The sequence below is a fragment of the Leptopilina heterotoma genome, unplaced genomic scaffold (genome assembly GCF_015476425.1).
Source record: "Leptopilina heterotoma isolate Lh14 unplaced genomic scaffold, ASM1547642v1 Lhet_26, whole genome shotgun sequence".
Classification (NCBI taxonomy): domain Eukaryota; kingdom Metazoa; phylum Arthropoda; class Insecta; order Hymenoptera; family Figitidae; genus Leptopilina; species Leptopilina heterotoma.
The window spans coordinates 4,185,800-4,204,820 of NW_025110969.1; the positions used below are offsets into that span (position 1 = coordinate 4,185,800).

A 19,021-nucleotide genomic window follows, 5' to 3' on the forward strand; every position below is an offset into this window, starting at 1 on the left:
AGCTAATCTGTCGGTATATATCCTTTCTTAAAAAAGACATGGAGTGGAAAGGTCGAATGTATCGAAAAGTATCGAAGTAAAGAATGGGCAATGAGAATGTAAAATCTTAATAGAAGGGTGTTTTTAAAATTGTTTGTACATGTGAAGGTGGCGCTGCAGTCGTATGTTATTTAAAAAGAGCGCGAATATATAAATTTTATTTTTGTTAAGAGAAAGTACTCATAATAAATCTTATTTTGCATTGTCAAAAAAAACGTCAACATTTCAAATATAAATAAGCAAATTATTAACTGAAAAAATTTGAATATTATTATTAATGGAATAATGGACTTGGACAATGGACATATAAAAATTAGCACCGTAGACGGCCGCTTGCGGCCGTCGGAGGAGCTATATTAGAAAATAAAAACTTTAAGTTGTTTAAAAAAAAATTCAATTAAATTTTTTCAAAAAAATTAATGGTACAGAATTGTTAGTTAAAAGTATGTAAAATTCAAATTTTCAAATATTTTAATGTAAAATCTTTTAAAAATTCAATTATTTATAAATTGCATGCCTTAATGTTTTTAATATTCAATATTATTATATAAAAATTTACTTGAAATTAATTTTCAAATCAATTTTTATTATAGAAAATTCTACGAGAATTGAATTCTCATAAAGAATTTTATCAACAAATTTTTAAATAATTGAATTCTTTTGACAAATTTTACTTTAATAAAATTTTCTAAATTAATTACATTTTTTGAGAAATTCGATTAAAATCGTATTAAAAATAATTAAACTTCTGCGATGAATTTTATTATTTTATGAATATATATAATGGGTATTTATTGCCCGTGTATTATTATTATAAATAAAATTGAATTGAATGTTTGCAAAGAATTTTATAACAATTTTCTTTAAATAATTAAAACTTTTTTAAATAATTGAATTCCTTTTGGAAATTTTTCATTAAAATAGTGAATATGAAAAATAATTGAATTCTTTTGAAAAATTTTATCAGAATTTTTAAAAATAATTGAATTTTTTTGAAGAATTTTTTATTGTAAATTTTGAAAATAATTGAATTTTGGAGAAGAATTTTATCATTTATAAAGATAACTAAAATTTTGACGAAAATTTGTAAAAATTTTTGAACAGAATTGAATTTTTGATAAGACTTTTATTACTTTTGAAAATAAATTAATTTCTGCAATCTTTTTATTAGAATACGTGGTAATGTTATAGTTTATGAGTCAAACAAAAAAGATACAAAAATTAGGAATTTTCTTATGAATTCTAAAAATTTTATTTTGAAATGAAAAAATCGATAACTCTCTAGTCTTTGAGTCGGAGTGATCCATTTCTTCATGTTTTATAATAATTAAAGATGACCAAGTGATAAAATCATAAGGTAGGTATCAATTCAATAATTATTTTCAAGAATGTTTAACTAAAATTCTTCTTTAAATCAATTATTTGAATAGACAATATTCAATTTTACGAAATTTCAATTATTCATAAATTCTTCAATTAAATAAATATTAAAAAATAATATAAAAAAAATTCAATTATTTCTAAAAATGAACGCTCTATTGCTTTAATTAAAAATAATTGAAATTCTGCGATGAGTTTTATTATTTGTGAAAATAATTGAATCCCTAAGAAGAATTTTATTATTTTTGAACAATATTTAATTTTTGCGAAGAATATTATTACTCTTGAAAATAATTGAATTTCTGCAATAATAATTTGTAGCTTTTCCAAAATTAAATTTTTTTCCCTGTTTTTAACTATAATTCTTCTATAAATGCATTATTTAAAATAATTTTTGAAAAAGTTCTTTGAGAATTTTCAAAGTTATTTGTTTAAAATTCAAGTTTACAAAATTTCAATTATTTGTAAATTCTTCAAATAAATATATTACAAAATAAAAACTTCAAAAAATATAAAAAAAATTCAATTAAACTTTTTCAAAAAAATTAATTCCACAGAATTGTTAGTTAAAAATATGAAAAATTCAGATTTTCAAAGATTTTATATTGAAACTTTTTCAAAATTCAATTATTTTTAAAAATTCACGCTCTAATTAATAAATAATATTTAAATCAATTTTTATTCGAAAATTCGAATAGAATTCAATTATATAAAAGAAAACAATATATTGAATATTTGCATGTTTCTTAAAATTGAATTCTCATAAAGAATTTTATCAACAAATTTTTAAACAATTTAATTCTTTTGGCGAATTTTAATAAAATCTTTAAGAATAATTACATTTTTCGAGGAATTTAATTAAAATTGTATCAGTTGCATTAAAAATAATTGAAATTCTGGAATTATTATTTATTATTTACGAAAATAATTGAATCCCTGTAAAAATTTTATTATTTATAAAAATAATTGAATGATTGCGAAGAAATTTATAAAAAATTTGTAAATAATTGAATTTCTGTGGAATTTTTATTATTTTATAAAGGTTTGCGTAGAATTTTATTATATTTTTTTTAAACAATTGAATTCTTTTGGAAAATTTGATTAAACTATTAGATATTAAAAATGATTGAATTGAGGAAAATTTTTGAAAATATTTGAAATTTTGCTAAGAATTTTATTAATCTCATAGTTGTTTATTATTTTATAAAAAAAGTAAAAAGGTTTAGAATGAAGAGTTTTATAACTTTTTAATATTAATCTATGACTTTCAAAACATTTAAATATAAATTTTTTATGACATTCTCGAAACAGAAAAACACGAAATTAAAATAAAAAATATCTTTCTTTTAAAACAAAACATATAAAATTTCTGCGTTGTAAATAATTTTAATTGCTTAAATATTGCATTATTTACTGTACAAGAACATGTTTTAAATTCGTCAATTTTGTTTGAAAATATTTTAAGTTCTCCTCGACCAATAAGTTTATGACAAATGTCAATCTTTTATTTCTATGTTGAACTGACATTTTTTGTATTTAAAGAAGATTTTCTTAGAAATTGCATCACATTGCCGTTAGTTAAAGAGTAAAAATGACTGTATTAGCACATATATTTGGCACTCTTATGTTGGTTGGTTTAGGATTAGTTCATTATTATAGTGGAACTAATCATGAGTCTAATGCTACCAATCGAAACGTAATACCATCTCCTTCTGATCAGAGACAATTTGCTATTTCAAACCGTAATTCACCGGTAAGTTGCAAATTAATAAAAATAAAAAAATTTGGAAACCGTTTCTTTTTTTAATATAAGTAAAAAATTTCTATTTAAAAGTTTTAAATATTTACGTAATTCTAATGCTACGACAACTTAAAAAATATAGACAATCATATTGATATTATCAAAATAATATTTTGATAATATCAATATGATTGTCTAAATTTTTACATAATATTATTATGTACTATTTATATAATTTGTTATTTATGTTACTATTAATAATTACATTATAATATATTAATTATGCTATTAATTAAATATAATATTAATTAATAATATTATTCAAAACATTGTGTACTCGCAGAATATAGAACAAGGTGGACAAGGAGGTAATGTCAATACACAACAATCAGGAAGAAAAGGAAAAAATTATAATAGTCGTCAGTTTAACTGAAAACTTTATAAAAAACTGAAAAATTTATTAAACAATTTTTAAACTTGAAAATTATTTAAATTAACAAAAAATGTAACTAAAAATTGTATCTCTGTGAGAAGGAAACATCTTATTTTAAGATACTATTATAGTTACTTCTAAGTTGTTTTGAAAAAGTTATCAAAAACATCTTAAAATACATTGAACTTTAAGTTGGAGGTTCGAAAATATGAGATGTTTTAAATATCTTAAAAGTGACTACAATATATTTTAAGATGCTTCTTTTTGCAGTGAAACAATCCGAATAATGTCCCGTTTACAATAAATAAATAATTTAATATCCAGGTGATGGTAATTTTACAATAATAATTAATATTTATTCTTTCATTCTGTACACATCTGAACTTAGTCATAATTGTGTATGCTTCTGTATTTTGTTGCAACACATGTTGATAATTTGTGATATGGTTGTGTTATTTATTTGTATTAATGGTTTCTGATTAAAATATATTTTGAAATGGTTAAAGATAGTTTTATTTATTTCGATTAAATAGCATTTAAATATGATTCAGGGCTCGAACCAGTAAAAGTATTTAAAAATATGAACTTCACGGGCCAACAATAAAAAATTACGGACCAATTACTGACTAAAATATAACCAGTCCGAGTAAAAAAGGAGAACATTTTACTTAAAAATATAAAAAGAATCAATTATTTTTAATAATTTTTTAAGAAGTTCTTTGGAAATTTTCAAATCCACTTTGTATCTAAATTACAACTCAATTTTACAAAATTTCGATTATTCGGAAATTCTTCAGGTAAATATATGTATTAGAAAATAAAAACTTCAAAATAAATCAATTATATTTTTTCAATAAAATTATTCATTAAACAATTTTTAATTAAAAAGTATAAAAAATTAAAATTTTCAAAGATTTTAATTTGAAACCTTTACAAAATTCAATTATCTCTCAAAATTAACGCTATAATGCTTTTAATATTCAATTATTATCTAAAATTTTAACTGAAATTTATTTTTTAATCAATTTTTATTAGAAAATTCTACGAGAATTTAATTATTTAAATAAAAAACTAAATAGCTGAATTCTCTTAAAGAATTCTATCCACAAATTTTTAAATAATTAAATTCCTTTGACAAATTTTAATAAAATTTTTATGAATATTTACATTTCTCGAGGAATTTGATTAACATTGTATTGTTTGAGCCCTGTATGATTAAAAAAATTAACGAATGAAATTAATTACAGGGTACCTATAGCCACAAAATAATATTTTCAAAAGTTCCTGACTAATTTTTCTATTAAACCTGACTAATACCTATTAGAATTATTCACAATTCTACATTGCTGATTACCAATTTTAAATTGATTTTTAAGTAAAAATTTTATTTAAAAAGAAAAACTTAAGATATACCTTAATGCATTTGAGTTTTCGGAAATATGTAATCGAAAATATTGAAAATAATTAAATTTTAAAAAATTAGAATAAACAAATCCTGAGAATTAGTTTATTCAAAAATATTGTAACATTATTTTTATAACCTAACTTTCATTAAAATTTTTGAGAATTTAATGATTTCAAAAATTTTCAATTTAAATTCTTTAAAAGTAATTTTTTTTTTAAATTGTAATAAAATGCGTGAAAAAAATTATTTATATTCAATTAAATTTTAGAAAATTTCAATTCTTCAAAATCTTTTTAATTGTATATTTCAAAAATTTAATTAAAAAAATTATTCAAAAATAACTTTTCAAAGATTTGTCTATAGTTAAATACTTTTCACACTATAAAAATCGAAATAAATTGCATTTTATACTAAAAATGTGGTATTTTGTCGAAAATAGTCGAAAAAGTTATAATATCCGAGGACTGCAAAATGTGCTCCGATACCATGTTGTAAATTTGATCTTCTGCACGTTTTATTCCACGTGCACGAATGTTTATAATATAAAAAAAATGTTCAATACTAAGTAAAGTAGCTTTAACTTTTTTTTATTAGTTCAGCCATGATTTTAAAATTTTTATTTATAATGAATAGACATCACAGCCAAAGGTACAAACGATATGACTATTTTATTTATTTTCAGCTTTGGTTTAACAAAAACAATTATTATTCTTTCTTTTATGGTTGAAGAAATTAAATTAAATTGTAAATTTAAATTTTTGTATAATATATCTTCTAATTAATGAATAAGAAAATTAAATATATAATTTGGCTACTTAAACTATTCAAATTCTTTTGTTTACAATTTAATTTTACGAAATTTCGATTATTCTGACATTCTTTAATTAAATATATTAGAAATTAAAAACTTCAAATAATTAAAGAAAATTCCATTAAACTTATTGAGAAAAATTAATTCTATAGAATTCTTAATTAAAAGTATAAAAATTTCATATTTTCAAAGATTTTAATTTGAAAATTATTTTTAAATCAATATTTATTAGTAAATTCTACGAAAATTAAATTATTTAACTATAAAAATAAATAAATAATAATTGAAGCTATCACTCGGCATATTTATAACAATATAGTTGAAATTATCGATCACTCCGAGTCAGGTTGAAAAAAAATATAACAAATTTTATATTTTTTTTATTTTACGTTTCAACGGCACAGCCGTCCTCATCAGAAACTAAAATTTTATTATAAACAATTATTAAAAGAAATTACATAAACAAAACGAAAAATGTTTTACAAAATAAACAATATTTATTACGTTGAAAGGTAAAATAAAAAAAATATAAAATTTGTTATATTTTTTTTCAACCTGACTCGGAGTGATCGATAATTTCAACTTTATTATTATAAAAATAAATGTTTTATTAAACAATCGAATGTTTCTTAAAATTGAATTTTCATAAAGAATTTTATCAACAAATTTTAAAAGAATTGAATTCTTTTGACAAATTTTAATTAAAATTTTTAGAATAATTGCATTTTTCGAGAAATTTGATGAAAATTGTATTAAAAATAATTGAAATTCTGCCAAGAATTTTATTAAACGTTTTGAAAATAATGCATTTCGGAGAAAGATTTTATGATTTATAAAGATAATTGAAATTTTGACGAGAATTTTCGTAAATTTTTAAACATAATTAGATTTCTGCAAAAAATTTTATTATTATGAAAATTATTTTGAAAAAAACTGAATTGTTACGCAAAGAATTGCATTAAATTTTTTGAAAATAATTTTATTCTTTAAAGAAATTTAATTAAAAGTTTATTGAAATAATACTTAAATTCTAATAAATAAATTGTAACAAAGTTTATTAAAATAATTAAATTTCTTTGATAAATTTTAATAAAACTTTTAACAATAATAACTTTTTTCGAGGAATTCCATTAAAATTGTATTAAAAATAATTGAAATTCAGCAATGAGTTTTCATAAATATTTATGAAAATAATTGAATCCCTGTTAAAAATGTTATTATTTATGAAAATAATTGAATAATATATAAAAATAAATTGTAAATAATTGAATTCCTGTAAAATTTTTATTATTTACGAAAATAATGAAATGTTTGCCTAGAATTTTATTAAAAATTTTTTTAACTAATTGGATTGATTTAAGAATTTTTATTAAAGTAGTAGATTTTAAAAATCATTAAATTGAGGAAAGTTTTTGAAAATAATTGAATTTCTTCAATCATTTGTAATTGCTTCAAAATTCAATTTTTTTTAGTGTTTTTAACTAAAATTCTTCTATAAATCCATTATTTTTAATAATGAATTAAATATATATTAGAAAATTTAACTAATTTCAGAAGAATTTTAGTTTAAAAATTTTTTTTTTAAATCTAAGTTTCTTTATAATTCTAATTAAATTCATTTAAAATTGAAATTTTACTAAATTATAAATCAAAATCTTTTAAAGTTCATCTACTTATAAAAATTGTAAACGCAATTCTTTAAAAATTGAATTAATTTTGAAATATTTAAGTGAAATTAGATTTTAAGAATAAACACAATAACTTTAGAAAACAACAATTTTCCAGGATTTCGATAAAAATTCCCTGACTTTTACAGGTTTTTTCAAGATTTATAATATTCCCTGACATTTCCAGGTTTTCAGGTTGGTAGCAACCCTGATTTTTTATAGAAAGCAAAAAAAAATTGAAAATTTACTTACTGTGCAAAATAGGACGCCACTGTTTGCCTTTTTAAACGTCTTGAATACCTCAGTTCTTTCTTTTTGAGACATACTTCCATGGAGTTTGAAAAATTCAACATCCACAAGTGGATCAGAATCTTCATCATCATCGTCTTCTGGTTTCGATAAAATCAAATTTAAAATTTCTGTATGATAGTCAATCATATCTTGTGTTGCCATAAATACAAGTATTTTATGCTGTCCAGAACTCTAAAAATGTTTTTTTTAATTAAAAATTTAATTTTTTTAATTGGAATTTTAATATAATGAAGAGAATTTAAGTGAAATACTAAAATAGAAATTTATTTTAATAAATAAATTAAAGCAGAAGAAATAAATTTACCAAACATTTCCCCCGGATAAAAGCGCTCAAACTGACAAGTCGCAGTTTTGGAGGAGTGATAATGTAACTTTGAACGACACTTTGGGGAACAATTAGATCTTCATTTATGTCACTTAAATTATCGCCAGATAATTCCAAATTCTCTTTCGCAGCGTCGACAAAAGTGGGATTTTTCATTGTAAGACCAGCGAGTTTTTCCACAGCTTGTGTTAAAGTAGCAGAAAGTAAAATTGTCTGTCTTGTTGATTGATTCAAATCAGAAGGCGAATCATCAACAATTTCTCGATTATCTATTGACATTAAATTTGATTGTTTTTCTTTAATCGTTTTTCTATTTTTTCCCACAAAATAATCCTCATTTTCAGAATCCATTTCTGATCCAGAATTATAAACTCTTTTAACATCAACATTTTCTTCTTCTTTATCATCCATATTCTTTAAATCCACATTTTCCTCTTCTGCTTCTTCCGTATCATCACTAAATTTCTTTATAACATTTTCACGCAACATTTTTAGAGGATCGTATCCCGTCTCTTTTGGATCAGATGAACTCATTTTTAAGGCACTAACGATTCTAAAAATTAAAATTATTAATAAAATAAATTTATAATAAAAAAATAAACACGCTGCAAAGTTTAAGTAAAAAATAAAGGTCAATTTATTCGATTTTGAATTTTTTTTAAATTGAACAAAAAATATAATTAATTAGTTCAATAATAATTTAATTTGAGGTATTATTAAATTACCCGGAAATGTCTTTTTCGTATCCCATATCGAGCATGCGATCAGCTTCGTCCAGGACGAAGTAAGAGACATCGTTTAATTTTAAAGCTTCTGTATGCTTAATGTGATCTAATAATCGTCCAGGTGTTGCGACTAAAATATTACATCCACGTCTTAATCGTGCCTTTTCGGCTTTTCGTTTTTCTCCCCCAACTAAATATCCAGGTACAATCCACATAAAAGGCTGTAATTTATAAGAAATTTAATTTACTTTTTTCATTTGAAAAAAATATTTAACCCACCATCAAAAATCATTAAAAGTCATTAAATTCATATTTTGCCAATCTTTTGAAAATAAATTAAAAATATAAGTGTAATAATTTTAAAATGAATAAAAATTTCAATAAAACAAGTCAGGATGTCTACTATTTTCGTTCAACAAAATTCCCGACTTTGTCCTAATTTTTACCGGTTTTTTTTTCTCATCAAATTAAAAATTTGATTTCGAACATAAATAAATCTATAAATGGCTTAAATTTGTAGATTTGACGTTAATTAATTAAATTAAATTCTTTTGACGAGTTTCTTTAAATTTTTTGAAAATAATGTTCTTTTAATAATTTTAATTAAAATTTTGGAAATTAATTGAATTACTAAACTAAGAATTTATTCAATTTTTTAAAATAATCTTGGCTGTTCATAATAAAAAATGAAAATTTGATTGATTCAATTTTATTAAAATGTATTGATACTAATTGAATTTCTACAAAGAATTTTACTATTTATAAAAGTAATTGAATCCTTCAAAAGAATGTTAGGTATTATTTATAAAAATAATGAAATTTTTGCGTTAGAATTTTATTAAAATTTTAGAAAATAATTAAATTGTGGAGAACAATTTAATTATTTTCATAGATAATTAAAATTTTGAGGAGAATTTAAAAAAAATTTTTAACATAATTGAATTTCTGCAAAGAATTTTATTAATTTTGAAAATAATTTAATTGTTTTTTAGAATTTTATGGAAATTTATGATAATCCTAATTAAGTTCTTTTGATGAATTTCTTTGAATTTTTTTAAAATAATGGAGTTTCTTTAATAATTTTAATTGAAAATTTTCAAAGTAATTGAATTTTATATGAACAATTTCTTTCAAGTTTTTACAATAATCGTGTTTCTTAATAATTGAAATTAAGCAATTTAATTCTTGATTTTTATTAAAATTTTTAGGAAATAATTGAATTCTTTCGAAAAAATTCTTTAATTTATTGAATACAATCGAATTTGTTAATAAGTGTATTGAAAATAATTGAATTCTGAGAAGAATTTGATTATTTATGAAAAATAATTGAATTCTTACGATGAATTTTACTACTTATAAAAATAATTGAATTATTTACGTAGAATTTTATTAAAATTTCAGAAAATAATTGAATTATGGAGAACAATTTAATTATTTATAAAGACAATTGAAATTTTGAGGAGAATTTAATTATTTATAAAAATAATTGAAATTTTGAGAATTTAATTTAAACAAATAATTGAATTACTTTTTAGAATTTTATGGAAATTTATGAAAATAATTCAATTCTTATTAAGAATTTTTTTTATAAATAATATTCAAAAGAATTTAGCAAATCTAAAGAATTTTGCTATTTATGGAAATAATTGAATTCTTGAAAAGAATTCTTTTTACAGTTTCTAGAAATAATTGAATTCTTTCGACGAATTTTAATAAAATATTTAAGAATAATTACATTTTTCGTGGAATTTGATTAAAATTGTATGAAAAATAATTGAAATTCTGCAGTGAGTTTTACTATTTATGAAAATAATTAAATATATTGCGAAGAAATTTTAAAAAATAAAATTATAATTTAACTTCCCTTGACTATTTTCGAAAAATTTAAATTAAATTCTTTAAAAGAATTTAATTATTTTTAATAGAATGTAAAGAGATTTCAATTATTTGTTTATAAAAATTCAATTATCTTGAAACAATAGAATTGGAAATTTTCAAAAATCTTATTTTTCAGAATTTTCAAAAAAATTTTGCGAAAATTTAATTTTAGTTGAAAGATTTTAAGTGTGTATCTTTTTTTAAATTAGCTTAAAAAAATTTTAATTATTTATCTTCGCGCTAAGAAACATGAATACATTAGAATGTGACTCTTTATAAAATTCAATTATTTATCAATTATTAAATTAAAATACATACTATATTTGAATCAGTGACTGATTTTTTACTGTAAAATTAATTATTTTTAACTAATTCAAATTTACAGAACAATATAAATATCTATAAAAAATGAAATAAAAAGCGATTTTTTAAAAACAAATTAAAATAATAAAACTATTTTTAATTTTCGGCTATTTTCCGAATTTCCCGGTTAGTAGATACCCTGCAAGTCAAAATTGATCCTTTTCTATCAAATATTAATTGATTTAAGAGTAAATTTTTAAAAATTTCAAAACGTTTAAAAATTTGTTTACTAGAATAATAATTATATATTTCTTAAAATTGAAAATTTTATTTTTTTTAAATTTCAATTTAAAAAATTTGAAACTGATAAATTTTAGTTTTTCTTAATTTTATAAAAATGTCAACTTACTTTTACTAGTTTTAGAAAACATTCGTAAGTCTGTAAAGCGAGTTCTCTTGTTGGCACAACAACAAGTGCCTTCAATCCACTGTTTCTTGTAATTTTCGGTGTAATTTTTTGCAATAATTCAATAATAGGCAAAGAATAGGTTAGCGTTTTTCCAGAACCTGTTTGTGATCTGATTAAAACATCTTTACCGGAAAGAATCACGGGAATTCCTTTTTGTTGCACAGTGGTCATTTTAGTTATTTGCATATTTTGCTCTAAATTGGAAACCTAATATAAAAAATCATTAATATTCATAGCAAGTAATAAAATTAAAACTGTTAAAAATCCAATAGTATAATACACATTCTCTGTTCAAGAATATTTTTTCTTGACTCTTCAAATTAAATCATAAATACAATCCTTTCTTTATGAGAAAGCAATCTAAATGTCTACCACAGAAGTTATTTTTAAGTTAAGCAACTAATATTATTCATTATTATTAAAAATAATTAACACTATTAAAATTATAACTATTTATTATTAAGAATTCACCAATAATTTTAATTTAAAAAAAACAGTTAATAATAATCAATAAAAGATTATATTATTATCTGACAAAATGTACTTTTTTAGATCCATGAATCATTTTGATCATTTTCAATACATTTTTTAACGCACATTGAGAATTTATTGCTTTTACGCAAAACTGTTCATGTATAAATAAATAAATTAAATAAAAAGAAGTGAAAAATTTAATTATAATTTTGTTGTCCTAAACATTGTAGTAAATGAATTTGAAAGAAAAGTGGGGTTGTCACAAAAATTTTTTATTTATTTTTCCCTGATTTTCACATTTTCCCTGACCCTAAAGAATATTCTGATTCACTCTAAAAATAATTAGATACTCAAAAAACGTTATATTACATTTATTTACGATTTTTTTTCATTGCAAAATTATTCCAAAACTTTTAAAAACTTTTTTAAACTTTAACTTTAACTTTAACTTTTTTTTTTTTTTTTATTACCAAAGCTTAACTTTATTTTTAAATAAATATTTTATTATTACTTATTATTTTTCTACCTATAGAAATTAAGATTTAAAAAAATTTCAAATTCAAATCTTTTTGAAATTCAACAACAATTATAAGAATATTATTATAAAACATGAAAAAATCGATTACTCCGAGTCTTCGACTCGGAATTATGGATATCTTTATGTTTTATAATCATTAAAGAAGTCCATATGATAAAATGATTATTTTATATTATAAAAATATCTTTTAAAAATAATTGAATTTATGAAAAATATAAAATAAATAATCAAATTTTTGAAGAATTTTAATTAAAAATTTTCCCAATGGTTGTTTTCTCCAAAATGTTAAAAATAAATCGGAAAAATTTTAATGTTCGTATTATTTTTCGTACCTATGTATTTGAATTTTCGGAATTTTATATTATTGAAAATATTGAAAATACCTAATTAAATATTAAAAATTTATAATAAAAAAATTCTAAGAATTACTTTTTTTTAAAAAATTAATTTTAGTTTTTAGAAGCTGGTTTTTATTAATTTCAGGCCTCGAACTGCCTTTGGCATTGAAAATTACGTACTTTACGTACCAAAAAAGGAAAAATTAGTGACCACGTACCAAAATTTGTAATTTTTTATTTAAAGTGCCAACTTTAAATCGCAAAATAGAATGATATAGTTTAAATAATTACATGGATTTCAATCAACATATTTTTATTAGTTTAGAAAATCTTAAAATTGAAATAATATTTTATATGTTCTTATGATAAAATTTTACTTAAGAACTGTAAATTAAGAAGTTTTTGAAATTCTTTAAGGGTTCATACCACTTTGTCAACTTCAAAAAATTAAATTTTTTTACGGATTTTGAAAGTATAGAATATCTTAAAAATGTTGTGTAAAATTTTAGAAAGATCTCAGCACTTTAAATATATTATTTTAGGTGACATTTGAACGCGTACAAAGGCTATACATAGTTACTAGTTGAATCAGTAAATTTTTACATTATAAGTAACTCAATTCACATTTTTTCATGTTGTGTATTCTATTGTTAAATTTTAAATAATTAAACAATATTTTTTTTAATAAAACGACGTTTTCATATAGTTAAAGAGTGCCTTTGTTAAACTATAAAAGACCTAAATCAATAAAATTTACATGGATCGTAAAAAAATTCTACAAAAAAGCTAAATTTTGAGGCATGAATAGTGGTATGAACCCTTTATTAACAAAATATGACTTTTGTTTTCGACCAATCACTGTTTCTGAAAATGATCACCGTCAGCGGATTGATCGGAAAGTGAATGTGAATAAAAATAGAGAAGGCATAACTAAATGTTTATTCACAATCTGTATACATATTTTGATTTTTAGTCGAAATGGTCAAAATTACGTACTTTACGGACCTTTTGTCAAAATTACGTACTTTTAGGTACCAAATTCAAAATTACGTACTTTTCCTTAATTTATGTAGGGTAACTGCACCAATTGCCGAGGGTGCTCCAATTGTCGAGGATAATAATTTTCTTTTTTAGATAAATAGTATAATATATAATATTTAAGAACAAAAAAAATTTCTAAATAATCTTTGTATTTTCAACTGTATATTTATATATACAAATTTCGTAGCAATTCTACTGAAATAATTATTTAATTAATATTATAATTCACTGCTGTGAAATTTACACGAATCTCCATTTTCTTAATACTTCAGGTTGATTAAAACAGATTTTTAGAAATGTAAATTAAACGTATTTATAATGACTTTTTGGGTACAAAATTATTATTATAATTTTGTACACGAACTAAATTAATTTTGTATGCATGTTTTTTTGTTAAAAAAAAATATTTAATATTTTTTAAAAGCAAATCATCAGTATTTGGTTCCTTTTTTTTGACAGTTCCATTTTTCGAGGTAATGACTCGAAAATTGGTGTAGTCACTTTTTTCGCTGATGCACCATTTATCGATGGTTAAGTGTTTATTTACTAAACGTCAAACATAAATGCCAAACATTTATAGGTACAGAGAAAAAGAAAAAAAATGCTCCAAAAATTTACAACCAACAGAAAATAATCAACCAAAAAAACGAGGAAGACCGAAAAAAAATTAATAAAAAAATGCATTATTTAAAACTAAAAAATTTTGTACTATAGTTTAATTATAATTAACCATTATATTTACAGTTCGTAATAAAAGTTTATTTTATTCGTTTACAAATTTAATGTGACTTAAATTAATTTATTTTTTTAATTAATGTCTGATTAACAAAATTGATTAAATTTAATTAACTTATATTTATAAAAGTTTAAAAAACAGTTAAATAATTTTCTGTCCTGTATCATCTACTATAAAAATGTTTTATATCGATATTATAAATTATTCAATTATAGTTAAATAAATATATTTGTTTTCTGGTAATGTTCTATAATATTTTTATCGAAAAAATAAATATCTACTCGATTTTCTAATATCTGTACAGGTTAATTGTTAGGTTATATTGGGTTATATGTTTAAAAATGTCATACCCTCGACAATTGGAACAGACCCTCGAGAAATTAGCACAAGACCATCGACAAATGGTGCTTTTGCTCGATTGACTTTTAAATATATTTTTTGCTTAACAATTTAGTTTATATTAAAAAAATAAATATGAATATTAAACATTATTAGATCCTTCGTCCAAATATACAAAAATCAAATTTTTAAGTGCATTTACTTCCGAGAAAAAAAATGTCAAAGTCACATGTTGCCTAAAACCCTCGACAATTGGTACAGTTACCCTACTCAGTTCGAGGCCTGTAATTTTGATTTTCATAAGTTTACACTTGAAGATTTTTCATTAAATTTTTTTGAGAATTCAATTATTTTCACAAAATATTTATAATTAAATTTATTCAAAGTTGATTTTCAAAAGTTGGAATAATAATACTTGAAAAAAATCAATTATTTTCAATTAAATTTTACAAAATTTCAATTATTCCAAATCATTTTAGTTGTATATTTCGAAAATTTAATTAGAAAAATTATTCAAAACTAATTTTTGAATGATTTTTGTCTATAGTTATTTTTTACACTAGAAAAATCGAAATAATGTGCAATTTATACTAAAAATATGGTATTTTGTTGCAATATTTGGAAGAAAAATCGAAAAAGTCGCAATTTTTTAATACAAGTTGATAAAAGTAGCAATTTTTGGAAAATAGTCGAAAAAAGTCGAAAAAGTCATAATAACCGAGGCCTGAATTATTGTTACTGTAACTTCATCAAAAATATTTTCATCATTTCAATTCAATTATTACTTTCTAGAATTTTTAACTAAAATTCTGCATAAATCAATTATTTTTAATAATTATTCAAAAAGTTGTTTGAGAATTTTCAAATCCATTTGTTTACAATTCAATTTTACGTGAAATTTCGATTCTTTGGAAATTCTTTAATTAACTATACATTAGACAATAAAGAATTCAAATAATTTAAAAAAAAATTAAATTAAACTTTTTTAAAAAAATTGATTGTACAGAATTGTTAATTAAAAGTATGGAAAATTCAAATTTTCAAAACTTTTAAATTGAAATCTTTAAAAAATTCAATTATTTCTAAATTTTAGATGCTTTAAATATTCAATTATTATCTAAAATGCTTGCGAAAAATTTTATTAAAATAGTAGATATTGAACTCAGGGAAATTTTTGGAAATAAAATAATTTTGAAGAAGTATTTTATTATTTACAAAGATAACTGAATTTTTGATGAGAATTTTTTTTAAATTTTTGAACATAATTTAATTTCTGTGAAAAATTTTATTACTTTTGAAAATAATTGAATTTCTGCAATCATTTGTAACTTCTCCAAAATTCAAATTTTTTAGTGTTTTTACTAAAATTCTTCCATAAATCGAATTAGTTTTAATAATAAATTAAACATATATTCAAAAATTGAAATAATTTCAGAAGAATTTAAAATATTAAAATTTTTCAAAAATCTAATTTCTTTTAAATTTTCTCTAAAATGAAATTCATTCAAAATTGAAATTTTATAAAATTTCAAAACCTTTTGAAGTTCATCTATTTATAAAAATTGTAAAACGCAACTCATCTTTTAAAATTTAATTAATTTTGAAATATTTAAGTAACATTATTCATTAAATAATTTCTAAGTAATAATTTTATGATGATAGTTCTTCAAGAATTTAGTTACTTAAACAGAAATTATTGTCAGAAATAGAAAAAATTTAAAGTTTTTTAAAATTCTTGGTAATTTTATAAAAGGCAAAGAAAAAGTCACCAAAATTCAGAATTTTCTTAAGAATTCTAAAAAATTAATTTTTTCCAATACTTTTAATAAAAATCCCTTACTTCCCTTGACCTGTGGCAACCCTGTAAAATTATAACAAAAATTGACTGCTTAAATTATTTAGAAACTGAAATTTTGTGAAATAAAAAATTATAAAATAAACAGATTATGTAGAACGTTAATTTTCAATTTATTTAAGACGTTTAATATTCTTATAAAAAAATAATCAAGAAAAAATATTCTCATTGTGATTCTAGAATATAAAGGAAATTAAACGTAGATATCACTGTAATTAAAGTTAAAAAATTAAAAGTTAAAATTAAAAATTAAAATTAAAACTTTAATAACTAAAAGCAAATAAAAAATAAAGATTTTACAAAAGTAAAAATTAAAATAAGGAAAAATACAAACCGAATATGGATGAATGTCGAGATCACTAAAATTGATACCAGAAAATACATTTTCTTGAACTGGCTTTACATATCTTTGTCCAATATTTGGTACTTCTGGATTATTACCAAAAAGAGAAGAAATTTTACCACTTGGTTTGTGCATTATACGTTCGTCTTTTCCCTTGAATTTTTTATTCTGTCTGTCATTTTGTTGTTTATTTCTCTTAAAGTCAAACTTTAATTGTTTCTGTTCGTGAAAATTCTTTTTATTTTTGAAACATTCGTTTTCATTGAAATTTGAAGCGGAAATTTGCAAATCGTCATTATTATTTTTTGATAAATTACCAAATTTGAATATCGAACTATTATCAGAATCTACTTTTTCTGAATTCGTTGAAAAAACATCACTGAGAGATTTCTTCTCACTATTTAAATTGACATTTTTTTTTCTTATCACTGTGGCTTTAATTTCATTTTCATTTTTATTTTTAACAAATTGTACGATATTTTGTGAATCTAATTTTTCTTTCCTGACATTTGATTGAGAAGTAATTTTCTCATTGTTTTTTATTGAATTAACATCAATGGAATTTTTTTTATCAATCAAAAAATTAACTTTCTTTTTATTTAAATTATGTCCTACTTGTTTTGCAACAATTGCAGCAAGTGATTTTTGTTTAATTCTTGTTTTTGGTTTATTTATCAAACCATCTGAATGCTGTAATGAACGATTTGTTTTTGACAATTTTTCTCTTTTTGAATTTTTTGCATTTACTTGAGAAGAAGTATTTTTCTTTTTTTTATTATCCTAGAGCGAAAATAGCAAGAATTTAATGGCAAATATTATAATTTGTCAAAAATTGGAATAAAATTTGAGGTTACTTACATTTGTATTGTTCACCACGTTTGTAGTGATATTTAAACAAATATCCATTTCCGGAACAGTCATTTGTAACAATTTTACAAATATTCACTTGAAACAAAAAATAAATAATTGAATATTAACAATAAAACACTGTCACAACATTCACTTTCGATATATAAACATAACCTTTCAATGTTAAACGAACGAGAATTGCAACACGTGTGAAGTTCCCTGGGAAATCAATGCACAGAGGAAGTCGATTCTGCGCATGCGTTACTTTCTTGTGTTGTTGGTTCGAAAATTTAAATTCAAATATTAAATCTTTTCTTTATTTTTGATTTAAATTTAGTTCAAATATGTAAAAAATAATATTAAAAATTAAGATATTATTATTAATATTCAAATAAAGGGTTAATACAAAAAAATAGTATCTAAAAAGCATGCAAAGAAGTAAAGGAAATAATAATTATAATAATATTATTAATATTATTAATATAATAATAATAATAATAATAATAATAATAATAATAATAATAAAAATAATAATAAATTAAATTAAATAAATTAAGAAAATTGAAAAAAAAAAATTTTCCGAATATACGATTTTAAATTCTTATTTCATACATTCGCGATATATGAATATAGTCGAAGAAATGATAATACTTTAACAATAAAAATAAAGATAATTTAAAAATTTTTTATATATAGACATAATTTTTTACGTAATGTAATGGGTAAAATGAAATAAAAATACATACATGCAATTAATTCTCATAAATAATAAAATTTTTTAGAGCTTGAGCTTGAAAGCAATTCTTCTTGAAATTTAAATTATTTTCAAAATTTTCAGTAAAAATTATTAAAAAAAACTTCATTATTTTTTGCAATAAAATTTTAATTACATTTTCTCGAAAGAATTCAATTATTTGAAAAAATGTTGATAAAATTCTTGAAATGAATTCAATTTACCTACATTCAAATTTTTTAATAAATATTTTACAAGAAATCAATGATTTTTGGTACATCAAAAAT

General features: G+C 20.7%; 1 protein-coding gene across 1 annotated transcript in view; it reads right to left on the reverse strand.

The window, feature by feature from the left end:
• Window positions 1-18,225, reverse strand: part of LOC122503398 (probable ATP-dependent RNA helicase CG8611) — a 93,836-nt gene extending 75,611 nt beyond the window's left edge. Inside the window, exons 1-6 of the mRNA XM_043613916.1 lie at window positions 18,011-18,225; window positions 17,144-17,932; window positions 11,429-11,695; window positions 8,839-9,059; window positions 8,093-8,666; window positions 7,729-7,959 (exon numbers count right to left, since the gene is read on the reverse strand). Of these exons, the coding sequence (XP_043469851.1) occupies window positions 7,729-7,959; window positions 8,093-8,666; window positions 8,839-9,059; window positions 11,429-11,695; window positions 17,144-17,932; window positions 18,011-18,073 (2,145 nt within the window). The 5' untranslated portion in view covers window positions 18,074-18,225. The remainder of the gene's footprint in view (window positions 1-7,728; window positions 7,960-8,092; window positions 8,667-8,838; window positions 9,060-11,428; window positions 11,696-17,143; window positions 17,933-18,010) is intronic.
• Between the last annotated feature and the right edge of the window lie 796 nt (window positions 18,226-19,021).